The 27806-nt window shown below is 38.5% G+C and overlaps 1 protein-coding gene across 4 annotated transcripts in view; it reads left to right on the forward strand.

The window, feature by feature from the left end:
• Nucleotides 1–27806, forward strand: part of NAALADL2 (N-acetylated alpha-linked acidic dipeptidase like 2) — a 503669-nt gene that overhangs the window by 194778 nt on the left and 281085 nt on the right. For all 4 annotated transcript variants that reach the window (XM_030028786.1, XM_030028785.2, XM_041126840.1 and 1 more), the window contains one exon: nucleotides 13861–14362. In XM_030028786.1, the coding sequence (XP_029884646.1) occupies nucleotides 13869–14362 (494 nt within the window). In that variant the 5' untranslated portion in view covers nucleotides 13861–13868. The remainder of the gene's footprint in view (nucleotides 1–13860; nucleotides 14363–27806) is intronic.

Below are 27806 nucleotides of genomic sequence, written 5' to 3' on the forward strand. Positions count from 1 at the left end.
TTTTGTTTTTGAGATCACCCAGCAGCTTAACAACCAGCCGGGATATAAAATTCAGTTCTCCAGCTCTTTGTAGTAGTCTGCACTAGGTAGCAAAGTTTATGGGCGTTCAGCCAACTGTCTTTTGAAGTGTTGCATCCACCTGTTTTGACATTAATCAATAAAAATAAATTCCATATGTAGCCCAAATACCCGTCTTTGTGGGTCCCACATTACAATGGCAATAATTAAAATGTTTACTTTCATGTCCCAGATGGTAACTGTGGTAGATAATAGTATTCACTGCAATTATTTTGGACTAAGTTTAGCAGTGGAAGATAAAAATCCAGTATGGTTTTGTAATGGCACACAATATTTAATTGGTTTAACTGTAGGCTTAATTATTTCCAGGTTCTAAAAGTAAAGGAAAAATGGAAATGGGTTACAGGTGCAAACAGATTTATGGAGAGTTTACATGTTACTTATATAGAGATGTGACATAATGGTCACTTTGGGGTTATTGTCTTTACATTCAATGTGGTAGGTTTTGGTCATGACTTTGTAATGGTTATATTTGGGATTTTTTTGGCGAAGTTATGAAAATGGGTAATGGAACCGATTACTTTTGGTCACGCATATTCAGACCGTACCCTTTGTAATATATAGCAGTGCAGCTAAAGCCTTTGTGTCTGCATGAAGCAGAGTCATAGCTTGATACTTTTATAAGAGAATGAAAAAATGAGTATTTAAGTAATGTAACGATTACACATGAAATGTAATGCAATTGTAATGATTTTGTTTGTGTTGTTATAATAAACCTAGTTGTTTCAGGCTGTATTTTGGTAGTATAAATATTCTGTGATAAAACAGTGTTTTATGACTTGCTGAGTTTTACATTTTCATGCCATTTGCCTGACATTTGGTCTCAAAACAGCATTACTTTTAAGTACCATTGAAGATCATTTATTTTTAATAATGTCCCTGTTCATAAATAAATTATAAAAGCCATGAGACGTACTTAAAATAGTTCACTGTGTTTCTAAACATCTTTAATAAATACAGAAATTTATAGGTATGCGTGTGTATCTAAAATACAGGGAATTCTGTGTGTTCACTGTTGGAGAAAAAAGCGCATTCAAATTTTCAGTCTCGAGTTTCTGTTAATGTACAAACTGTTTTCTAATGTCGTTTCTTGATTAATCTTAATTATAAATTTAGTCACTTTAAATTTTTTATGAGCTTGGGTGACTTTTCACTAGAGACTGATTTGCCTCTCTTTCCTTGCTGTAAATCATGAAAAACTTTGCAGTATGAAGCTCAGTGGAAGACATTTCACTGTAAAAACCAGTAGAGATGAAGAAAGCAATTCTGCTTTTTTTAAATTGCATGCCCCGATCCTCTTCCTGTGGAAGCTCATGGGCATATTTTGATGACTCTTTCTTTTTTTTTTTTTTTCCTGAGCTTGAAATTAGGTCATGTATAAATAAAGCTGATTAAGTTGTTTTGTGAGGGAAATATTCCCACTAAAAAACTAAATTTAATCAAAATGCACATTTTTAGTGAGGAAATGTTTATTTCTAAGAGGAATAATTAAACATGTAAAATAAAGCAGAGGATATTCAGTTTTGAATGACGTTTCTGGGGAAACTGAAAAATTAGTTCACCATTTTTGAAGTTGAAGAAAATTATGCATAGAGTTGGGGATCTGTATCCCTATTTCTGTACTTTTTGTTTGTTTGATATTTCAAAAGGGAAAGAAAGGCAGGAGAGACCAGGGACATACTGATAGTCGCTAGAGCAATCTACACAATTTCCTAGAGGCCTGCAGAAAGACAGAAGCAGCATGCGAATGATGATCAGTTTATACATTTGTTTATTTTATGAAGACTTGTCTTCCTTCAAAGAGACACCTAAATATTGTGGTAGAAAAGAAGGCAGGCAATGGGCCTATAATTCATATTGCGATCAAAAAATATTGGTACAATGTTGAAAATACTCATATAGGACTTTGCAGAATTTAATAGTCGATTATCTTATTCAGAGTCACTAGTAGCGTGTTTCTTGGAGTCTTTTTCGGAGTCAGTTATGGATACTGTTTTCCTGAATATTGTGAAATTGTGTTCTTTGGAAATTAGCTTATCGATTCTCTTCATTTGGTGGGTTACTTTTTGAGAACGCTGGTTTCTTAATGGTTCCTAACTCTGTTCAAACAGTGCGAATTGGTGACTGAGATAAGAATTAGCTTGGGAATGAAGTCAAGCTTTACAGATTGAACAACTTTGAAATTTCCGTAAAACTCTCAAATGTTTTGAAAACAAAGTTGTCTCGAGTAGCAAGAGTTTCCATTTGTTTTTGTCACTTGGAAAATGCAGCAGATAAAGCCCAAGCTAGGAAGCAATTAAATGTCTTGCTACCAGATGAAAGAAGGAGAGCCTAAATCCTGATGGTTTTCGTTCTCCAGGATGAGGGGTTCATTTAATAGGACCTCTTAGAAAGGAAAAGTTTGCTTGGTGAGGCTAGATCCTGCTGTCTTGCTTGGTCTTTCCAGAAATCGGCCCGTTCTCCGTATCCAAACCTGCGGAGCTTCTGCAGTGAGTCCTGGTGGGAACGCATGTGTTTTCATCTCGCTCCAACTCAGCTGAAGTTATGGAAGGGTTTTTTTGAGATGTAGGATAGCAATAGCAAGGGATCGTGCAAGATGTATGTGTGACCAAGTCTGAATTGACACAGCCCTTATTTGTTTGTTTGTTTATTCTGTACTTTCTTACATAAAGTTGCCGCTAAAAGGGGTGTTTTGTACACATTTTGGTGATGTACATATTGTGTCAAAGACTGCAACAAATATGAGTCATGTAAATGAAATGCTTCATTTATCAGTGATTCAGGAAATCTGCATCATTCTCGTGCTTCAAGGGTTACAAGTCAAGCAGTTTTTAGCAAGCTGCTAATCTGCTATGCTTGCTATATAGTTATAGTTGCTTGCTATCCCAGGAGTTTCCGGCAAATGCTCATACAATCTGATTAACATGGTTCACATACAAAGGGCGCTGGCCTGGGGACTACCACATCTCATTAATGGAAATGAATTTTTCATGCCATGGCTGCTATGTCTGTGTGTTATGACTTTCATTTCTTTTTCGATTTCTGTCTTTTTTCTGTTTTGGTTTTTTTTGGCTTATTTTATTTTATTCTATTTTTATTTTTAAGCAGGAGTGTTTGTATGAATTTTAACAACTGGTTCTATTACAGGTTTGATGGTTTTTTATTTTTGCATACGGATGCTATTTTTACTAAGAAACAGATGTATCAGCAGCAGCAAAAAAAGGAGAGAAATGGCAAACCTTTGTGTTCATATTGAGCCCTTTAGCTCTGATTGAATACTTGATGAGTCCAGTTTAAGGATGAGGTGACTCGATCTGTTCTTGGCAGCAGTCCTGCTTCGAGTGGGAGGTTGGAGCAGGTGACCTCTGGAGGTCCCTGCCAGCCAAAATTCCTGTGGTTCTGCGAATTGTCAACTTTTCAGTATAACTTCCCAGAATTAAGAGAATTAGTGTAATTGACGTATCATCCCATCTTTTTAAGAAGCTGTAACATCTACTGTGACGTGAATAGCATTCTGTTTTATAGCTGAAAGCAGGGAAGAGAGGGCTTAGTCTTCTCTCAAAGCTGTTGCTTGGAGTCATTTTGGATTAATGTTGCTTTTTAAAGGAAATTGGAGAGAAGAAGTAGTAGTCTCTGTTCGCTGGTAAGCAAAGTACGCTCAGTGACTGGTCATCCACAGCTGCTGTTCTGTGGCATTTGCTATTATTAGTTGTCTTGTACAAGAATGTGTGCCTGAATGTGGGTATCCAGCATCCTAAAAGATCATCGAGACACGTTTAGCTGATGGTATAGAGCTGAATTAGCACAAACCGTCAGTCCTTCTGTTCATGCACAATTCCTGCTTTAGATAGGAAGTGCTGAAATGCCCCTAAGCATCAATTATATAGTTTATAGAGTACTTTAACTCAGTATACTAAACTGTATGTTTCTTGAATACGTCCTCTTAGTTCTTGTCGTAATGCACACTTTGCTTATCTTCAATGGCTAATGTCTCTAAATCAAAAAGTACTACAGCGTAAACAAGTTAAGCTCCAATAGCTATGCACAAACCCTGGCCTAGTCTGAAAGAACAAGAAGGTTTATTCAAAGTTTTTCCTCTAAAGCAGCTCATCTGTTTATTTTAGATTGTGAAGTATGTATTGTGCTCCTAAGGCTGCTCTGTTCATGCTTAAGAAGTATGATATTTACTTTTTAAGAAATTATTGCTTAAGAAATTAGTACGGACGAACTATTAATAAGAACTGCTCGGAGTTCAGCCTAATAGCAGTCTATGATAAATTCTGCATATATAAAAGTTTAACTGTCAGCTTGTAGGTGTCAAAAGCAACTATAGCAGGCTGAGGTGGACAACTGAGAATTGAGGTAGTCTTTAGGATGATGGACTTCTCTAGTTTATTTAATGTAATACCCTCATCTTCGTACATCTCGGCAAGGCTGAGAGATTTCTGTAAGTGATGAGTGGGAGTCCGTCAAAGGCTGAACGTAAAACCATAGGCTGAGCAGCTGTGCCTCTTCTCCCAAGGCTATGGTCACAGTTGGGTAGGACTTGGCCGAAGAAGCATCAAATCTGGCTGCTCTTTGTGATGCTAATTCCGTAAGGGCTGACATGAAAGTGTAAAATTCTCCTGGGAAGCTACTGAAACCATATCTATTACTGCTGTATAGAGCTTTACATATAGACGTACTTCCTCACAGATCTGAAATGTGTTGCAGAGCGAGTGATACTCAACTAAAGGAACAAATCAGTTTTTAATTTAATATACTTCTACAATGAACTCAATGCTGGCTGATGTGGAAAGGCGGTGTCAAGAGTGGTAGAGCTGCCTGACAGATATGTATGCGGGTGAAGTGGCAGAAAGAAGGGATGCTTCCTTTGATTTTTATCCCTGGAAATCCACTGAGGATTCCTCTGTTGACCTGAACTAACGCACCTTGGATTTTCTTTTAAAGAGAAATCATAAACTCATTTCAGCATGTAGATATTGGCAGATTCAGGATGCTGAATGTCACACTGTGTTGACTATGTGTGAAATAACATGTGATAAATTCACAGGAATTGTACACCATGCAAAATTACACCTCCAGGCAGACTCAAATGACCATACTCTGACATTTCTCAAACTTGACAGCTTATTTCAGTGGAGATTTATTAAAAAAAGGTCAAAGGACACCAAACATATTACTGCTTCACTCTTCGCCTATAGCTATAGCAACACTAAATCTTCTAATATTACATCTTACGGCAAATTAAGGTTTCCTCGTTTAGGTCCTAGAAACAGGAGTAATGGCTTGAAGGTTTCATGACCACAATATGCAGAAACAACCTTGCGTTGTACCTATCGTACACGGGGCTGCTGCAGCTTAATGGCTTCAGTGAACGTCCCCTTGCCTTGCCAGGAGCCGAATCAGGACCGATAACGCGTGAATAGCTCGATTGCCTTCTGACAGGAGTCTGGAGCGTCGGTGTGCCTCGGCATGTGTATACGGGTATAGAAATGTGCTTTCATAAACATGTTCCCATCCTGGGTTGCAATAGCGGTTGCCATGGCAACATCACTCTGTGTACTTGAGCTTTAACATTCGAGAGTTCACCCAGAAAATAAATTTGGCGTGATTATGAAGTAAACTTGCTTGTTTTCTGAATTCTTTGGATACAGATCGTTGAAAAAAGCAGAAAATTATGTTACTGCCTTACTGTGTTTTCTGCTATAAACCATGCACAGAATCATTAAAGCTGTCATCCATCAAAATATAGTAAAATTCCAATAAAGCTAAATTGTAAATGTTGCCATCTTCTGCTCCATAATATTTTATTTTTAAGGGCTCTATGTCATTGTTGAAATTGATAAAACTCAATAAAACCCCACTGAGCAAGAAATGAAAAAAAAAAAATTCTATAGAATGTACTCTGAAATAATGATTTTTTTTTTTAAATTTTTTTTTAAGTACCGACCTATTTTTCTACAGCAAGTTAGAAGGCCACAGGATAGTGACAATAGAAACACTTGATTTGTGTGTATCAGTATTTTAAATATATCGTTTAAAAGCTGGTTTTATCCAAAAAATTATTCTTGACATGAGACATTAGGGCTTCATATGTCATGTGTATCTCTGATTTCCGTGTGAATTCCTAATAATAGGAAGATTTGTTTTCTGTAACCAGGTAAGTTTGCGAAATTCATCCTAAGCTCTGAAAACCAGCCTAGATAATTTGATCTTGCGAATCACCAGGAGTAGCAGGGAGTTTGCAGGTGAAGTCCATTCTGCTCTCCCCCACAACTCTGTCAGTTCTGGTTTCTTCAACAGAAGCCATAGAACCAGGGTTTTGAGAGTATTTGCCATCTCCAGCTGGAGCCCTGGCTCTTCTCTGGGAACAGAAGTTGTGCACAGGTCAGTCATATGTGCAGGTTTTATAGAGGAAACCTCTGTCTGTAAATTTATTCTTTTTAAAAACAGTTTTGAAATACCATCTCTTTTTAAATTGCCTTCTCTCATGTATGCTCATTTATATATCTGAGATCATTCTGCTTGGAGATGACATGTCCTAAAGTTTCCAAGTTGCTTAAGAGCTGGCTTCCTTGTAGAAGAGATATGAAAGCAACTTATTGTCCGCAATCTACATTTTTACCGAAACTTGGTCTTGGGTCCTGAGCGTGTCTCACGCTTGCAGGTCTGCTGCCTGTTGTGGCCTTTTATCAGGGGGGTAGATCCCTTCAGGGATTAAACTGAAATTGCAGGGCTGACTCATGTCCACCTCATCTTTGGACTAGACCAAGGCTAGATAATCTTGTATCCCAACTGCTCCGGAGTCATCAGTTTGGGTTTTGGGTGTTGGTCCCCCCCGTTGTCCCTGCCCCCAGCAGAATGTGTTAATATTTTCATTGCTAGATTTTGGCAATGATTGTTAAAAACCCGGAATGGAGTCTATGTTCACAATGAGGCCAGATTCCTGTTTGTAGCTCATCCATAAAAGTGACCTTTTGGGGTTTTTTGGTTTGGTTTGGTTTTGTTTAAAAAAGACATGGTCGAAATCACATAGTATTTTGTAATATTGGTTTGCACCTTTTGAAGTATAGTAGGCTCCCATTAGCACAGTTTCTTAGAGTATAGTAGCTTGCAAGTGTACAGTTTGCAAATTTTTAAAGTTAAAATTACTTATTTTTTTACAATAATTTAAATGTGATTCACTGTAATTAACAAGAAAAAAAGAGATGGGGGGGGAATCAAAGTGAAATGTGCCCAAATCAAAGACTGGCAATGTAAAAATTTCCAAAGCAGAAATGAGTCATATAAAATTAACTTTCTTAAGAATTGCTAGGGCCTGTTATTGCAGCTATTGCTGTCAGCATTTTCAAGTTAAACACCACTTACAATAATTTTATTTCACATCAAATTCAACTATAAGCTTAAATGCAAATGCCCCAATAATAGGTTTTGTCTTGGTAAAGCTTTATGTTTTATTTCTTTCAGAGGCAATTATAATGTCTGGGGAAATGTAATGCAAAATATATTATTGATGAAACCTTGAATTTGGAAAAAATACATATGCAGGCAAACTGAATATTAGGTTAGTATACAGGCAGTTGGTATGAGGAGAGATGGAAAAACGCAAAGATTAACGTGTTCAAAGAGCAGTTTTGGGTGGGTTGGTCGCAGGAAGAGGTGGTTGCTGCTGACCATCCCAAATCCCACTGGCCGTGAGGGGCAGAGGAGCTCAACAGCTGGCTTCAGCCAGGATCCAGCGGTGGCTGCGGTTTCAACCAAACTATGGCAAGGACTGGCTGAAACACATGGCTACAAGTTCTTTTGCAGGAAACGTATTCTTAGGTTTTACAACCGCATCCCTTCTGAATGCGTTTTGTTTGCCGTAATTGTATCGTGTCTCCAAGTCCCTGAAATCCAAAGCAGGGATAAGAACTCCAGTGCTTTTTTTCTGAGGGACCCTTGGTGTCAGGTAGGCTTTCCCCCCCCATCAGCTATCGTGATTCCCTGGGGAAGCCAAGGAAGAGATGCTGCAGCCGGGTGGCAGCTCCATTAGCAGGGAAGGGAGGAGCGAGGGGCTTTGGGATGGCGGTGGGGAGGGACGGCGTTGCTCTGGAGGAGCAGGGCCCAGTATGCTGGGGATGGGGATGGGACAGGAGCTCAGGCTAGGTGGTGGGGCTGTGACCTAGTGCAAATGAACGAAGAGGGTAGGAGATCATTTCTTCCCGTTATACCTAGTTTAAGAAATACACAATGCGTACCTCCTAGCGGTGGGAGTCCTGTTTCTCCATCTACTTTTTTGCTTTACAATGCTATCCAACGCCCTTCCCAAGGAGAACAGTGGGATCTGAGTGTTGAGCCCAAAGGAAAGATGAGTGATTAATTTATGGACTAAGGAACCAGGATGTGGGGAACATCTCCCACCTTGTTTGAGACCTGTTGCAAGTGAGTGTGGTAAAGACTGAGCAGCTAGAAAACTGAGCTGTTACCCACCCAAACTGGAGGGAAAAGGTGTTCTGAAAATGGAAGCAAAGCAAAGTCAGCAGCACAGCACATACCACAAGAAGTGCATAGACTATGTAACAGAGTCATTTATAGTGATCTGATTACGCTGCAGTTTTAATAAACCTCCTAGGTAGGCTATGCATATATCACAGATGCTGTTAGCTACTATAAGTTCAGTAAATATTTCTGAGTTTTGTTTCAGGCAAATAGGTGTTTGCAAACTAAACGTGTCTGAGGATGGAAAAGATCTATGTTAGTAATACATGCCCAGCGTATTAGAGACCAGCTGGGTCTGCCTCATTTTTATGGGATAGTTGTCTGCTCAGTGAGAAGGAGCTTCCTAGCAATTCTTCTCGTTCTGAGCCATAGGCCTTCAAAGGTTCTGAAAAGGCGGCAGGCAAATACATATGTGTGTACCTACGCACACCTGGATGGCCCAGGATATTCTAGCTCAAGCAACCGATGCATTTCATCACTGCTTTGACAGGCAAGTTAACTCTTGCTTCCAACTGGACTTCAACGTGTGCAACTCTTATCAATCAAGGTGCATTATAGACCCTGTTCTTGTCGTGTAGTCATCCTTTGTGTTAATATTAATAGTATCCTGGTCCGCACGGCTGTCCGTGATATAATAAAATCGGTGAGAGATTTTGAAGAAGTTAAATATTCTGCATCGCTCGCATATGCCAAAAAGTACTTATTAGCGTTATGTGAAGAGACAAGTTGGACTCACCTTACCTGTGTTCTACATACCGTCTTTCTCAAGTCTGATATCTCTGTTCTGTCTTCTGCTACAACACTGCACGTTCTTCCAGATTGTGTTTGTCTTGAATCAGCTAGTGAAACGTGAACAACTGGAAAGTTTTGTCATTTGTTTTTATATGATGGTTGTGCGGAGTGACAAGGAACTTAATTGTCCTACTGTAACTGAACTGGTTGCCAAGCCTATATCCCAAACGTGAGGGAAGGGAAAAATCATTACTGCAGAAAATTAAGGAAGTGATGACAGAAATATCACATTATTCTTTGAATTACAGTGTAGTGTAATGTTGCTGTTGACAAAGGCATCATAATCTCTTCTGCAAAGAACTTTTGCAAGGTATTTATAACCCTGAAGAAGTTTGTCTAGGCTTGAAACTTGGCATCATCTCATCTAACAAAGTACTAAATTGTTGTCATATACACTTTAAAGACTTGTATGTGTGGTGGGTGTTGATTTCCATGATAAGTACAGCTATTTGCCCTTCAAACAGGGGACAATATCTGCTTTGGGGGTTTGCCTAGACACAAAAAGATTACAAGGACTTAAAGCAGAAGTACTCTGTATAGAAGATACCGAGAAGAAAATAAAAATTAAAGAACCTTTAAAAATGAGATTAGCCAACAAGCCTGGATTTCTGGTTTTATGGCTATACAAAGAGGCCGGGATGCCTCTAGTGCAATTTCTGGGTAAAACCTGCCTTTTCAGTAATGAACACTAAGTGGCCCAAGAAGGCGTTTGCTATGGGCAGCATGTTAACACTTGTCACTCTTCCTTCTGTGAATGAGCCTGCTAATCTTCTCAGCTATTTATGAACTGGATTTAACAACTACACCACCAGCCACAAAGAATTTACTGTTATATATTCATAGTGGTCTTCCCGTGTAGGTTTCATAAAATGTTTGTATAAGCTGACCTTTCTGTTGTGGAGGTATTAGAGAGTGGCAGTGATGCAGATGCAACACCTTTCATGTAGTCCTTATTATATAGTTTTCAAAGGCTTCATTGATAAGGGATTCAAGCAGGAAAGCTACCATAAAAAAAAAGTTTCTGATCGTTTCATAACAAGATGTACCTATCAGAAGTGTTATTTTTAAGATCAAAGAACAGGTAGATAGTTTTGAAATGGGCTCATTAAGGCAATAATGATCCGATAAAGCTGACTCTCCTGATTTCTTGTGTACAGTCAATTGAAAGGATATTTAGTATTGATCTGATAGCTCTCTATAAACATTCTCCCCACAAATAAGTGGAAGTATAGAAATGCACATCAACTTTATTGGTCGTCAGCTTGCCTCTGTCCAGTATTGCGGAGTTTATGATCCTGTTTGCTGTCCCTATAGAATGGCTTTAAAGCTCACTCAGTGCACATTCAGACTTCTGGCATTTTGCAGTTGCTCTTTTATCTTTATAATAAAACATGTATTTAACAACAATTAAATGTTGAAACAGCTTGCTGGCAGATGGGATGGATTTTCTATCTCCTGAAGTTTTCGAAAGTGTCTTTCAAAAATGTGTTCACTTTACGGTCTGTTACAGAGAAGACTGAACTAGAGTATCATAGTGGTTTTTTCTTGACTTCATAGTTTATCCATATTTCTATTGTCTATTTTTTTTGTTATTCTCCATGTAGTGTTTATCCCTCTAATTCCTACCTAAAATTGCATTTGATACGTAATCTTTAAGTCACGCCTACTTCCTTAACCAGCCAAATACTAAATGGAACTGGTAATATAGATTACCTGGTACAAATGACTTGTGCCTTGAGAACCCCTTTCTAAAATCACTGTTGGCATGGTTAAATACAACGTGGGCCCTAATCTCAGGTACTTCGTGGTAACTTGTGTTGTGTTCTTACACTCAAATAATGAATTTAGCAATATTAGTAGAAGCAGCGAAGATGTTAACTGGGGCTACTCTTGCATTCTTTGCATTCTAACTAAAGTGAAGGACACGTGTTTGCTAAGAAGATCCCATACTCCAAAGACTGGTCTCAAATATAAAACTGAATTGAATATTGATTTTTATTTTAGTTTGTTTAGTTGTTTGGTTTTTTTTTTCCTGGAGTGAGGTAACTGGTTTTGGTGCTTTGTCTCAAAATTGAATTGCTGAGATACTAAGCTGTGGAATGTGGTTGCTACTCATCTGCGGTAACAACCATTTGAAGAAATTTCATAGGAATTTTTATTATGTGCTTATGTGTAGATTTAAATAACCTTTATTAATACAGTCCATTGAACAATAACATAAGTTATTAAAATTACATACAGAGAAAACTTAAATACCACAGATATGCAATGGTCAACGTTTATAAACTCAGCAAGATTAATATTTGCCGTGCAACTGCATCTGAAAAACTGCCTTAATTCCTGTTGTATGGGTAATACTGTAGTAATCTGTTAAGGGCTTATTTATTTGGCTAAAGCAGTTTGTTAAATGACTGTAGTAATTCTAGAGTCAAAATTAGGTGTTTATGGAACACAGTAGTGATTTGTTTTGCTTTTAAAGGACAAAACACTTGCCTTTAATTTCTAATAAAAAGCGGTATGAAATGGAGTCGGAAAGATGAGGTTGTTGGGCAGCTGTTATTATCTAGTAGTGACCTCTGTCATTGGTGGTTTGCAAATTAATCCCTCCACCAACAGGAGGAGATAGAGTGAAAGGGCAGATAAACAGTTTGAAAATTAGTTAGCTCAAATTTCCAGAGAATATTAATAAATCGCTTGATGTCCAGTTGGTGCTTGGTAAGAAGCTTAGCGCACCAGGGATCGGTTCTGGGGCTGACATCATTTAAATATCTTCCTTAACAACCTGGATGAGGAGACAGCATGCTCCCTTGAGATATCTCGAGGTGATGCACGACCGTGGGGGAAGAGGTTGACCTGCTGGATTGTAGCGCTGCAGTTCAGAGGGACCTTCACAAACCTGAGGGCTGCGCTAACAGAAAGTCTGTAAAGTTCAGCCAGAACTGCTTTGCAGGCTAAGCTATTTGTTGACTCAACTGGAATTTAGAGACTTAACATTTGTTACCATTATTTAAATCAATAATGCAGATTTTCACGCTAATTTAAGGCGCTTTAGTTTAGCTCGTGCTAAAGTCTGTTGCTTCCACTACATATAGAAGAATTTGGACTGCAGGTGGCGAATTGGTTTGCCAAGTGTACAATAGCTACACTTGAAACGTATACCTCAAGTATGGGCTCTCTTGACTGTTCCTAGACTGCCTGACGCTTACAGGCGAGGGATATTTATATGACTGTACAAGGAACTAGGATCTGTAAATTGGTATTGTATAGAGCAAGATAGTCTTTTAGTGGACAATGGGCTGTTTCATTATATTAATGCTTTCTAACGGTTTGCTCTCTTCAGAGAGCTTCAAAAAGCTAAATTCTACTTTGCCGTTAGAGTAGGTTCATCTATTATGTGGCCTCAATAATGCTATCTGGAGGTAAGTCTTAGAGAAAGAAAATGCCTTAAAATGTAAAAATGGAGGGATAATGTAGTGTTGTAGGTGTCAGTCCAATATCCATCACTGTGAGAGGTTTAATATCTTTATCTTCATTTTATTCTAATTGATGAGTGAGTCTGATGTTTGAAAAGCCCTAAATTACAGATGCTTATGTGATGGAACAGCTATTGTCAAAGTGTGGAGGAAAACGGCACCCTATTGTTGCAGTCTGTTAAAAATGATTTGTTGAAAATTGACTTTGAATGTTTGTACTGGAGGTCAGAGTTTCCTTTAGAGGGCTCGTACTTCCATAGAAATATCTCGAAGTGCCACAGATATGCCTTGCTATTAAAGGAATGATTTTGATATAAATACTTACCTGGCAGTGCTTTTGATTCATTAAAATGGGAAAAATAAGTGGAGCAAAACAGCTGGGACAATTTCTAAGTAAATTCATCAGTCATTCAGGAACTATGCATTTAAAATACCTATAAATAATAGAATGCTCCATCTAAATGGAAGCCTTTTATTGATGTGTAAGTACAGTGTCACCCTGAAATTTCTTTTTTAACTTATCATTTCCTTGTGTTTAGAATCAGATCAGCCAAGTTATGTTTTTTCTACTTTTTCAACTTTATTTTAACAGCGTTATTTCGTATGGTGTGTGAAATGAAATTGATACACACAGTTCTTAAGCTTTAAAATTACTTTCAGGTAATAAATAATTGTTTTGGAAAGTCTGTGCCTTCACTCAATTTTTTTTAATATTATCTTGGGGACTGACAAAATAATAGTATAACTTTTGTGTTTTGCCATTGGCACTTGTAAATTGCCTATATTCATATACTTACAATATATTATATTCCCTTAAATAGCTTCTTTCCCCTCTGACGGTGTTCATGGGACTGCTGATCTCCTACAAAAGAAGACAGGACGATGGAAACGGGGAGAGTGAAATACTGAGAACCCCTTTTTTGCTTTTTATCGTATATGTTTAGTTCTCCTAGGTTTACAAAGAATAAATAAATTGTTTATGTATACATAAGGAAACAAACACTTAGGGTTTTTTTAAATTTTCTTTTAACAGATAAAAAGATGGCCTATCACAAAGTGAATGCAGACCAGAGAGCTCAGGGGCACTCTCCGTACCTTGATAACGACGAGCTTCAAGCCACAGCGCTGGAACTGGAATGGGACATGGAAAAAGAGCTGGAGGAGCCTGGCTTTGACCATTTCCGACTGGATGGTGCGATCCAGCATCACCTGGGAAACTCCCAGAGCCCTGACCTTGATCTCGAGCCCATCCAGCCTTCATCTTCTCCAAAGGGAAGATTCCAGCGCCTTCAGGAAGACCCTGACTATGTCTCACACTATACAAGACAGGCACCAAAGAGCAACCGTTGCAGTTTTTTTCAGATACTGAAAGTATTTTGCACTGCTTTGATTTTATTTATTTTTGGAATTGTGATAGGATATTACGCACGCAAGAAATGCCCTTCTTCCCCAACATCTCAAGAACCAAATACCCCTCATATCTACCATGAAATTCTCAAGGAAATCAAAGCTGAAAATATTCAAGAGATTTACAGGTATGTACCTTGACATCTTTTTGTCTAAATGCTAGGAGCCAATGTTAAGACTTCTTGTGATTTCTTTTGTGTGGAATCTTATTTACAAGCCTTGACTTTTTCTTCGTGTTCAGTTCTCTCATGATGCTTGGGAAGCCTTCATAAACATATATGAAACTAGAGTAATTTTTAACAATGTGGATTTGTGTTAGTCCTTATAGTTTTTGCTTTAATGCTGTTCTATTGCTAAATATATTAATATTAGCTTTAATGTGTTTGAATTGAAAAATATAGATAATTCAAAGTGAATAGAAATACAGACAATAGACCAACTGTCCTAGATCTAGTCGATTGTCAGATAATATTGTTGAAAAGCAAGATTTTAGATGGTGTTTTGTAATATTTGGTGCTTTAAGAAATCCCTATGTAGTCTCTGGCAAATAAGTGAATCCTGGCTTTTATTTTTCAATCTATACAGTGAAGTAAACCTTTAGTCTGCATGGGTTTGTGATGGAAGAATTAACCTCTGAAATGATTTTTTTTTTTTTTCTGTAGTACCTGTTTTATGAATATAAAATGTTGTAGAATATCTACTGACTGGGTTTGATTTTAATTTTTTTTCCCATGTGGAATCTTTTCACTGCTTTGAGAGTTTATATAACACGTTCATATCAGAGTATAATCACTCTTCTGTAGCAGTGAATGTGGAAGAAACTAGGTTTTCCTGCCAACTTTTGAAAGTTATTTCTGTACGAGGGGGGAGATGAGCTTATTTCTGGCTTCTGGAACTGCAAGTTCCTTTTTCATGATAAAGGAAGCGCATTGCAGATTTTTTGATCAGTACCAGTTCAGAAGCAGCAGAACTTAACATACCTGAGGTTAGAAAAGACTGTTGTCACGGTCATCCAAAGAGTTGTTCTTGCGTAGATCAGAAATACGTTGAAAGTAACCATGGAAGTCTTCTATCGTAATTTGTCTTTTATTATATTTGCTAGATCAAGCCTAAAATCCTGAAGCAGTTAGTACCATGTTTTGAGCCAACACTGTTACTAAAGTCAAGGGAAAAACATAGATGTGAAGGATTTCATGTCAGTTTTCATGTGATGAACTGTCTCTACTTTATACAAATCTAATTATTTTCATAATGGAAAGGGTATAGGTGGTGAAAAATGTTGATTCTGAATGGTAAAAAAGAAACGTCTTCTCAGAGAGTAAATTGAACAGAATTCTGTCATTAGGCTTAGTCATGAACAAAGTATTGCAGTAAGCTAAGCCCTACTGATTGGATATTACACAAATCACAGCAAATTGCAGAGAAGTCTGTCAGTCTCAGGATAATACTCCAATACTTTGTGTTTGGGGACTGGGAATTGCTTGCCATTTTGTTATTTCAAAGGGTGTTTAAAACCCTTCCTTTTCAAACTCTTCTTCACTTTTCAAACAATTTCAGCTAGCTATTAGGTTATTAGTGAGAATCTGGACTTTAGGTAAAATGGTTTATATGAATACTTTGGAACTTAAACTTACGTAGTCACTATCCTTTAACTAACATATTTCTTAGCATTTGGTAATTTTTTTCTACGTAATGGCATGTTTTCAACAAATGTGGTCAAGCATTAATTCAGCTACCTATCGATTCTGTATATAAATATATAACCAATGCTTTTAGTGTACCACATTATCCAAAAGATTTTTCTTCACCCAACATTTTGATCTGAGACAGTCTTTATCCCATGTTGTGTTAAGTTGCTTTCCCTCAACATCTGTTTGGCAAGAGTCAGAGTTACTGCAATGAAACCTGCGTATATGTAGCCCCACAAATATAGAGCACGCAACATATGTTGCTTGGGAAAGGAAAGGCTCAAACCTGACAAAATCGATATATGTTATTGTAAGACTTCTTTCAATATAATGTACTTTGAGTTACTAGGAATAAGTGGCAGCTGCTTAGCTTGCAATTTCTAAATGTTACTGAGAATGACATTAATTTAATTTTCTTAGCTTACTGCTTCGATCAGACTCAGTAATGGTAAGGGATTTTGCTAACAGTCCTGATGAAGGACTTAGGAGGAAAAAAAAATATGTAAAAAAGACAGAGCAGTGCCAATCATATCGCCCAAGCAGACATCACCTTAGTGTGCTTGGAGGTCTGGAGTGGGAGATTCCTATTGGGATGAAATCTGCTGTGGTCAGATGAAGCTTTGAGGATTGGGACCCTCTGGGCTTCTGAAGAGGTTGCAGGAGTGCACCGGGGAACTTGTGTTGGTTTTGTTGGGATTTGGACCAGACTCTGTGCGAGTTGAATGAAGCCTCTCTACCTATCTGTGTTAGGAATGGAGAATCATGTAGGACAACAGCAGTTTGTCTGCTCGGGTTGCTGAAATGGGGGATGCAGGTGTTCCTGTCCAGCTTCTCCACTGGAGGCTCTTGGTGAGAGCTTGTGTGTCGCTCTTCCGTCAATCCCATACTGGCCGTCTACATCAGCCAGGTCTGTGTTAAGTATTTTTCCCAGCAGACATACTAGAAACGATTAGGTAAGAAAAGTAATTGTGCTGGCTTGCATTCCTTCAACTTTGCACCTTGCTTCCCATGAAATGTCAATGCTACAGAAATTCAGTGTAATTTAGCACGGCTGTAATTACTGGCCTTGGTCAAGTTGCCTCATTAATGATACAGCCTAAGTAAAGATTATCTCTGTAAGCCTTTTTGAACATCTCCCCTCACCCCCATAGGGAAGTGCTTACAGTGTTGATGATAAAAAGTAGAAATCATTTTACTCCTGACGTTTCAGAGGTTTCAAGAGGACTTAAGTTGTCCGAGGTGCCTGAAAAGGGAGAAGGGAGTCACCACAAAAAAAACGAAGACTTTTCCTTACTGTGCACAACGCATTTTACATGCTGACAAAAATTAGGATAAATATGGTTAATAGTATTCAATCAGTAAATCTAGTATTTTTGGAGTGTGAAAACTAACTTTGCTCAGAGAAGCAACCTGTTCCATAGTACGAGCAGAGTCAGAACTGGTAAAACCAGACATAATTCTGCAAACATCACTGAGCTGATAGGAATCTAGTAGTAGTATATCTCTTTGTGCCATGAATATGACTTCTTTTTGGTTTTCTTTTGGAAGATATATGAAAAGGTTTTAGTTCATGTTTGGTGTAACTTGGCTCCCACAAGCCTTCAGGGTGAATATGAGAAGGGGATAAATCCCACATCCAAAAGAGACCAAATTGAAGTCGAGATACAGAATACCTTGGGTGCTGTTTAAAATTATATTTGTAACCAGCAGAACTTACTAGGGCAACACAGGTGGACAAACCTGGTAAAATTTGTAGGCTGAAAGTAGGCTATCTCCTGGGACAGCTAGGTTGAGACTCCATGGCACGACTGAGTTTTCGGAGCCCTTTTAGAGAGAGTGTGTCAAGCGGGCATAGCTGGAGAGTAGTCATCTGTGCTTTGAGTCCGCGATCTTGCTCCCTGAGGAATGTGTCTGCAGCTGCGAAATATAATCGTTAGAATAGGAAAAGTCCTGTTTTCAAAAGTGATGAATGCGTTTAGATGTGGAAGTCTCTAAAGTTTATAATAAATGCTTAAGGTCATAAGAGGCAGACTTTCAAAAACACAGAAACACCCAACGATTTTGCTAAGCACTCTGTTGAATTCTCAAAAGTCAACGAGCCCAATTTTCAATGAAAACTGACTTTTTAAAGCTACTTCTTAAAATGGGATTCAGATTTCTGATACCACTTAAGTGCTTTTGAAAATTCAGCTGGTTTTTCCTTCTTGCTGTGTGTAAAAAGGGGGTTGCTAAAGAAGTGTATCTTTATCCTGTTGCTGTGCATCTACCAGATGCAGGTTAGCTATCTAATGGTCATTACCACATAATTGAATTATTTGCAGCAGATTTGTGTTTATAATGAGTGGATTGATTATTTGTTTTGTTTCTGTTTGTTTGTTTGTTTTTTTCTTCTCCTTCCCCAAATTAAAGATGGGTGTGCCATTTGTGCTGTGTAGTGTCCCCTCTGCCTCCTGGGTAATTTTTTTCTTGCCCTACCTTCAGGAAGAAGACAAGGGAAAAAATCTGAGATGCCCTGGTCTGGAGTTAGAGGGAGCGTTGTCACTGACTTCAAGGTTACTGTCGCTAGCTGCCAAGATTTTGGTCATCATATATGTTGCTAAGCTTTTATATTTTAGAAGGGTAAACATTTGAGTTTTGTGCAAACTGAACTTTGGTGAGTGTTTTCAGTTAAGGTTTGAGTTGAATGTTATTAATGAAATCTAAAGGGACAAGGCAATGAAAGCGCAGAAAATAGTAGAAAAATTCTCGTCAAAGACCCCTAAGATCATAATAACTACTGCTATCCAGTTTGGCATTTTTTTCTTAAAGAAAATATTTTGTGTTGCAAGTTTAACAGTGCCGAGCATTTCAACAGGGGAAATACAAAAGGTGGTATTTTTATTTTATATGAAATTATTTTAATTTTGTTGCTCCAAAACCAGATACAAATGAAACAATCCTAATTTGTTTGGAAATTGTGGGGCTATGATATTTTTTTTAGTAAGTTGTAATTTTGGCGTTGACTTTTGTAAATCAAGCTGATAAAGATTCATGTCGAATAATAAGGGTAAAGAAAAAAGGACAGTTGTGTTGATGTCAATGATAACTCTAGCTATACCTTTTTTGTCAGATTAGTTAATTCTCTCAAACACTACTTTTAAAATTCTTATAGCCTTACTCTGCTTTACTCGTAATTCCTTTCAACAGTCGTACATCCTGGTTACTGTCAGATTCACAGTCCTCTCGGATACATTTTTCCATGATTAAGACTGGGTTGGGGGCCACAGACGGAAGAGTCTTTGCTTTGCTCTTCATCCAGTCTATAGAGCAGCTCCTACATTTCAACTCTGCTTTTCATCCTGTATATTCTGACTCAAACGCTTTCTTCGCTATCATTTTTTTTTTTCCCCCCTCGAGCAATAGGGAGGTTTAAATCCCTTCGTAATACATCTAGTTGTAACTAACTGTCCTTTGGAGGCATATCTGTTCCTTCTTCCAGCTGGCAATATCGCCTGCAGAATCTCCCAAATCCATCTCGAGCAAGAATTGATTTGTCACTGGTGCCTGATGCCATCCATAACTTAAGCTTAATTCTTCAAAGGGCTTTGGGAGAGTAGGCAGCAGCAGCAGCTCTCCTACGCGGTCATGGCCAAAGAAACAAAAGTGCCTACGCAGTGAGAAAAGGAGTTTACTTGTTTTTTCTGAAAGTGAACTGAGATACTTCCATACCCAAGTGTTTCTTGTCCCTGATCGGTTATAATCAGTACTGCTAAAACCTTGGAGCTTCAAACCTTTTTATCGGGTAAAGCCTGCAAAACACAGACCTGACGAGCAAAGAGAGCCTAGAACTTCTTGGAAAATTTCAGTTCTGGAGATTTGGACTGAATTAAATTTACAGGCTGCTGCTTGGCAAAATTGCCTTTACTGTCCCAGGAATGAGAAATTATGGCAGGAGCAGAGCCTCTCCTTCTAAAGGAAGGGTATCACGAGAGAAAGGAGGGCTCCGGTGACTGCTTCGCTTAGGAAAGACCCATTTTGTCCCTACTGCTGTTAACAGCTACTGTTAATTAATAGCTACGTACTGACATCTACGTGGCTGATGGTAGCAGTCTGCTGGCCTAGACCACTGCTCGCTTGTGATCTGAGCGGTTGTCTTTGTGTCCCCTGTACACAAGAAAATTCTGGGGGTTTTGTCATGCCAGCAGTTGAAAAATGCATTGCAAAAAGCAAATCTCAGTGGGAAGTCATCCTCTTCCTTCCTGTATATCAGTCTGATATCTATTGTATTGCCATAAAAGTATTAAAGTATATGCGAGTATTAAATGTATTTAGACTGAGTATGAAGTCCTTCCTACTACATCGTCAGAAATGGATGTTGGCATGTTCCTGGGTAACCGGGAGCTAAGCGAGCTCTCTAGATTTATTTCATTCCCACACTCTGTGTAATCACTTGGGATTCTCTTTATTCACATGATAATTTTGAATGTGTATTTATAAGTACAAAGCCCCTTTTGAAAGGAGGTAAGAGTAATGGCAAACTAGTGAAAGTTCCCACTTATCCTCCTGGTAGCTCCCCAGGGAAGAATGGCTCTGAGAACATGAGGAGGTGTCTTTTGTGGAAGAAAGATGCCCTGTGTGACCTGAGCGGTATCTGTGGAACAGTGACTTGATAAATTTAGGCTCCAGATACCCACTTATGTCAAATATGATTTTTTTTTTCTTTTTTAACCGAAAAAGAAGTGATATCTGTACTTCAGAGGTGTTAATAGAAAGGCTTGTCTGGTTTATAGTTTTCTTTGGTTTCATTCTATTTGCTACCCCCCCCCCTTTTTTTTTTTTAATAAGTTGCCAAATATAGCTCTTTCATTTGTTTTTCTGTAGATGAAAGAAGGAAGCATTATATTGATACAATGCTTGACAAGGAGGTGTAAGTTTGTTACTGTTAGGGTCAGTTACAGCATATGCTTATAAAATTCCTCTTCCTTTTTGAAAAATGTCTTGGCTTATGGTTTCCTTAACGCTGAAGGGGACGTGTTTCATGTTTCGAGTCCACTGTGTGGTTCACCAAGAACATTTTTTCTCTTGGTTGATTATTTTTTAAATGGTAACCATAAAAATAAATTGATTTTTAGATGTTCGATTTGGGAAATCATTTACAGTAAAGTCTGATTTTTGTATTATAGCTGTGTCCTTTGTAAACAAAGTACACAGCGTTGCCTTAAAATATTTTTTCTAAGCAATACACTGCTGTGATAATGAATTAGATCCAATAAGCTCTATTATGCCACATCAGCATAATAAGTAGAGTCCCTTGATAAATTTCCTTATCTGTCACAGCCCACAAGAATGGCTTCTGTCTTACTGCTCCTTTGTGAAAACCAACATACAGTTCTGTGCTAGGGAAAATAGAAAAATCACAGTTGGGCCAACTTACCAGTTCAGAAACTCTTTAAAGACAAAAAATGTATTTTAGTTTGTCTTTGAGATGTAAGAAAGTAAAAGAGAGATTTCCAAACCTCTGAGACCTTCTCTGAAAAGAAGAGAAGCAGGAGGATTTGTGTGGTTTATGTGATGTCCTGCGTGGACATCATATGTCATCAGTGTGAAAACTGAGAATGAGGCTTTTGAGTATTTTCTTATAAACGTATCATTCCAGGAGGTGTATTTTGTGGAAAAGCAAAATGTATAGATAAGCTAATTGGGAATTTTTGAAGATGATCTCCCCCCCGCCTTAAATCTGCCAGTTTTTGTGGTACAGTGTCTGTTTCAGTGCAACATTCCTAGGCTCAGGGTGGCAATTTGAGAGGGGAAGATGGGGGACAGCTCAGTACTGCCCAGAGGTTACACAGGACGTAGGGAACTGAGGGTCACAGTCCTGTTCTGCAGTAGGTGGAACAGGACCTGGCACCTGATCTTCTCCCATTGCAGTGCTTTCCTACGTGACATCTCTGTGTTGGTACAGGGCGTCGCATTTTCTAAGAAAAAGTAACGCTAGTTTTTGACAAGCTCCAGAGTATAAATGAATTTTGCTCTGATCACTTATTTTTGGATTGTGTAATCCTACTTACTTTAAAATTAAAGATTACCTTGCGGTAATTGCCTCAAACTCATTGTAGCAGAACTGTGGTTCGGGTTTAGAGAGAGAACCAATTTCCATGGCCATTACCTATCTACCTCTTTACCATGACTGCTGAAAAGTCTGGGGCAATTTAGTCCCAATTAGAACAGCAATTCTGAATGGTGACAAGTACTACTTTTCTTAATAGATGATGAAACGAGCTGTGTCAGCATAGAGGAGAGAGTAATTTGCTTTTTAAAGGTCTGGCATACCTTGCTCGCGCCTGCTTGGGGTAACGGAGGGATCAGGGAGGGACTGATGATACCTTGAATCTTCCTGTTTGCTGGGCTACCCCAGGACATCTCGCTCTCCCCTTTGCCTGGGGCTGTTCAAAAGGCTTAAATTTTCAGGGGATTGTTTCTGTTTCAGCATGACAGGCTGGAACAGATGGTGAAACAAGTATGGACTTTTAAAATTCATACCTTCTAAAAAACTTTTGGTGAGCGGTAGGCCCTGTACTTGACTTTACCTGAAAAAGAGAAATATTTAACTAGACATTTCTGAGCGATTCTGACGTTAATGCTGGCTGAAAGGCAGTATTTAGAGGCAACAGACTTATTTACGTTGCCATCTATCAGTTTTATAGATGTAACCAAACCTTCTATATTTCTTCTAACAGAAAGAATCTGAGGGGAAAAAAGCACATGGCCTGCTGACATGACAACCAGTTTTCATTTTCGGCCAATTGCTTCCAATGCGGAAATGCCAGAGGATACAGAAATTGGACAAAGTTGTCCTTCACTGTCCAGTCCTTGCAACTCAACACAAGGAGAATCAGCAATTTTGGCTAGTGGTCCTAGGCACGTACCTATGAAGATACTGAAAAACAAACCTTCGAGAACAAAACCCCTTAACAATTTAATTAGTGGCACTAGATACGCCGACTATCTACTAATTACCTGAACAACTAGCAAGAGTTTGCTCCTGCTGAGTTAACTGTATTGGCTCTCAACTTCTCAGCAATACAGCGTGCTCAGAGGGTGGCTGTTTTCTCTGAGGAGATGGTGGCACAGGGCATTGCAAAGAGTTCTCTTGTAAAATTTCTTAAGCACCAAACACTCGCAAATTCCTGTTTAGGATGCATCTCTCATCAGCAGAGTGTAAAACTGAAGTCTATTGGTACTCTTGAGATACGGCGTTAGAGTGCTGTAATTCCATGGTATGCTCTGCAACAATTAGCAATTAGTTTCCTGCCTGTACACATAAATCAAATTAACAAAGCCTCGAGGGGAAAGAGTTTTCTCAGCCCTCTTTGGTGGTGCTTTGACATCCAGTTCCCTACAGTCAGCACCTATGACAGCTATTTACTAGAAGCCTGCTAATAAGTCAGACTGTTACCAAATTTACTGGGAGCAGCAGGACTGCAATTTGTTGTGCAGTATTAAGTTACTGTTCATACAGTGTTCGTAACTGAAGGCTACTAAGGATCATTGCTAGGAATCGATCAGGGATAATGAAATTGATATTGCCTGAATAATAATCAATTTTAATAGGAGTCTTCTACAGTAGTCTTGCATTAAGGGGCTTCTATTCTCAGTTCAATCCTCTTTGAAAGCTGACGAGTTTCTGAAGTGTAGTAGCTGCCACACTGAAACAAATAGGAAATGTATTGAGAAGCTGGGGCTTTCCCCAGTAATATTGGAACTTGCACAGTGTTAGACTTTTCAAAAATTAAACAAGTTGGTTGGCTTGTTTTGAATTTCTAGAGTACTGTTTATGGACAAGAAGTTAAATAATGCAGGAGGTCTGCGTGTATGTCTGATTTTTCTCAGTCTCAGTAACGGGTAGTCTTTAAACATGCAGAAGTCTCATCCTTCGTATAAGCTGATGTTTCCCTTGGACACATGTAATTGACACAAATTTACATGCATATGGATTGACGGATGAATTAGTTCCTGTCCAAGTTATAATACTGACTTATACTCAACTTATTTTGTGAGTATTTTTTCAGGGATGAAAAGGTTGAAATATTCCAGCTAGATGTCATTTTCTCTATCTGTTATTTTTTTCTTTTAGTAAAATATAAAAGTGGAAAAGTGAACTGAAATGTCGCTATCAAATCGAAGTGTTCAAATGGCTCAGAAGTAAAATTGTTTGGAAATCTTGTGTCTTGGAAATGTCAGGATGTTTATTCCTAGTTGGGGAATTTTGTGTGTGTGTTGACGTTTCCTGCCAAAGCAGTGTCTGGTCCTCAACCAACTTAATGTCTTAGTTTATCTTTTGTGAAAGTTGGTTACTTAACAGAATGGAGAAGATAACATTAACTGAAGTGAGCAGATAATATTTGAGGGTTTTGTTCATTTTATCTTTTTTAATAGGTGTTCAAACTTCATTAGCCAGCGGGCTAATTAAGTGGGTTGGGTGAGGCTTAAGCGAAAAGGTCACTGTTACTGTGGGGGTTAGGATCCCATCAAAGATTGACTTCTCTCCAGCAAATTTCAGAAAGCTCTTCAGAGCAGAGTTTGTATGAATTGTAGTATTTTTGCTGAGATCTGGATCTAGAGAAAGGAACTAATTTGGGATGTCTTTCCTTTGAAAGTTAGGGTGTGGCTGAAGACTGGTGCAGTAATCTTCCTAAATAATACAGAACTGACCAAACAACCAAAGTTTTGAAGTATGCTGCCTTGACTCAACTATCCAATACTTGTGTTATGCTCTAGGCAATAATGCATTTTGCTTCTGCTCAAGTGGCAAACTGGAGCCCGTATACTGGAGAAGCCCAGGACTTCTCCAAAACGTGAAGCGGGGGGACAGCGGGAAGAAGGATTGATAGTTAAAAATGGATAAGGAGTCATGAAAATGTCAGTACGCCTTTGATGGAAATTGTTTTCTTTGTTCCAACAGGGCAACTGTGATTTAGCAGAGAGCTCACATATTTACAGTTATGATTGTGGCCGAGGCAGGAACACGTTCCCAGCGGTTCTGGAATCTGTTTCCTGTCGAAGGCTACGTGAGCCAAGGCTGATGCAGTGCAGATTGAGACCATTCAATTATTTAAATAGCTGGCTGAGTGCTATTTGTGAGCAAAAGGTGGTGGCTCTGGGAGGTTGTTTGTTTCACGGCCATTTGTTAGTAATAGTTATTGAATGCTTTTATTTTTAATAAATGCCAACCTAGGTGATGGGCCCTGTGATGTGCATTATTAAATAAATAGACAAGCTTAGAAAAAGGCCATACGGTCGTGAATAAAGTTTCTGTTCCCTGTCAACTATTTAGGGAACAAAGCAAGAAACTGAATTATTCATGATATGTTTAGTGCAAGGCAAATGGACCTGCCGCTGTGTTGCTAGCAGTGCAAATAGTGACTTAAAAAATACAAATGGTTTTCTTCTCTATTATCATGCTTGTTTTTCTTTGCTAATATTTCTAGAAAATATTTAAGAAAATTAAACCTTGTGACAGAAAAGAGTTAAGTCTGCATAGTTCCTCAGAATCCTAGCACAGACCCTGTGGGGGATTTTGTTTCTAAATTATTCAGCCTATGTGCTAAAAAGACAGATAAGACCGTGTTTTGGAAGTTAATACATGTATTCCTTTTATTCTTATGGAAAACTTTTTCTTCTTAATTGAAATAAGTTTTGTAAAGACTCTTTCCTATAGACAGAAATACATATATTTATATAGCTGTCTATTCATTTATATATGGGGGTTTGTGCATATGTGAGTACATGGATCTAATTTTGCATAGTAGCTGAAGTTCTCTCATTTACACTACACTTCTCAAAGCTGTCACATATTCTAGTGCTCAGGGCCAGAAGTACTTCTTGTATTCACAGTTCCTTTGAAACTGTAAGAACTCAAAATACTATGATGACTGTGTTATATATGCCCAGAGAGTTATTAAGGACAGAGTTCTGCACTGGAGGATGGTCCTCAACTCCTAATAAAGTTACTTGACTAGCATTTGATGAGAACTAAATATAGGTTCGGGGGCTTATTCATGTTGGAATAAGTATTGTATAAAATAAAAGATTAACTTAGTTGATCATAGTGCAGAAATATTTCCACGTGAAAATAGATACCTGGGCTGCTTCATCTGGTGTGGGAAAAAAAAATACAACAAGAACCAGTGGCTGGAAGATCAAATTAAAAATAAAAGTATACAGCGCAGATAAGGTGATGAATGGAACAAATTTCGTTATTACTTTGTTATGTTGGACGGTCTTTAGCCAAACTGTGTTACAGTGTTCAGCACAAGGCAAAATATATGTCTGTGGCATAGAAAAGGCGAGGTGAGATGATTTAGTGGTTTCTTTCTAATGTTTTTTCCAATCTCTGTGTTTCATCAGTCTTTTCAAAGATTTTATTGAAGCATACCAAGATCAGTCAAATTTCTTACTTGTACAGAAAAGATCTCAGAGTGCAAGTTTGAAACTAATAGTACTTTGGATGTGGAATGAGTTCCTCAGCAGGTAGCGCTGTTCTTTCTTTTTCCTAATCATAGTGTAAGGACAATATGAAAAATCTTCCTGCTTTCAGATACAAACCCAGAATATGGATCCCCTTTTTTGAATTCCTCAGAGGAATAGGAATTTTTTTTGAAATAGGATTTAAAAAAAAAAAAAAAAAAAAACCCCAAAAAAACCCCCCAAAAAACAACAACAAAAAACCCAAGAAAGTTAACTCTGAATTTTCGACCACATTTTAAAATTACACTTGGCATCTATGAACCGAGGGTTGGCATATAGCCTGCATGTTTTGGTGTCCGTACCTCCGAGTACCCAGAGCAGGAGATGACAGCCGGGGGAACACAAGAAGTGATTTCTACATGTGTTCTGCAGCACTTGTAAGAACTCTTTTAAATGAACGACTACGTGAATGCAGCATATACCCAGTCTCGTTACATTATGGGTCAAGTAAACTAACAAGTAAAGTAAGAAAGATCTTAAAAGCAGATAGAAAAGATTGCACTCTAGTCTATCGCCCTGAATGGCAGTGTGGCCCGATTCTGCTAACTGTCCCACTGCTTTTGTGTGGCTTTCTGGCAGAGGAGAAAGCGGTTCTTAAAATACACTTCAAAGGCTCAAGCCTGCGCTGTCGGCCTCTGCCTCGTCAGCTATGGTCAGATGAGATGGGATTCTGCAGTTCTTCATCAATTGCCTTCTAAAAAAAGGCCATGATAACTTCATCTGACAGAGGATGCTAGCATTCAACTCCAACATTTTTGGAGTTATCGCTTCTTTTCCTTTATTATTGAGCTGTTTTAGCTAGGATGCCTGAGAGGGCTTGATATTAATATTCTCTTTTGATTAAGAAAACGAACTAGAATGGAGGATTTGGGCTGTGGCGGTCGCAGGAGGCGAGGCGGAGCCGGGTGCTGTCGCGGGGCTGCTGGAAGGCGCGCGGAGCTGTTTATAGCACTGCGAGGCGGTCGGGCTTTATCTGGGATTTGCAGCTCTCCGCTAGCAAAACTTTTTTTTTTTTTTTTTTTTAAACAGGCTCTGTTAAAACAAGAATCATTTGGTATTATTTTAGAAATACAAAGCTAAATAAATTAAATCCGACTTTAGTCTTACGGATTTGGAAATTGGTTTTACATGCTTTCGTCACATCCTGGCTGGATTAATCTAACTCTATTTTTACAGTTTTGCCAGCGTTGCCGCTGCAGAAATTGTGTACAGATCGCAGTGGCAGCAATGATCAGCAGCTCCCTGAGGAAGAGCAAGGCTCGCAGAGGTTTAGGTCTCTTTTCTGTCTCTCTCGTTTTTTCCTGACTTAGTATGTCTTGAAGTTAAAAAGGTCTCGCTGTTTGGGAAACAGTTAATTGGATCAGGATGAGTCATACCC

Source organism: Aquila chrysaetos, chromosome 10 (genome assembly GCF_900496995.4).
Source record: "Aquila chrysaetos chrysaetos chromosome 10, bAquChr1.4, whole genome shotgun sequence".
Lineage (NCBI taxonomy): Eukaryota > Metazoa > Chordata > Aves > Accipitriformes > Accipitridae > Aquila > Aquila chrysaetos.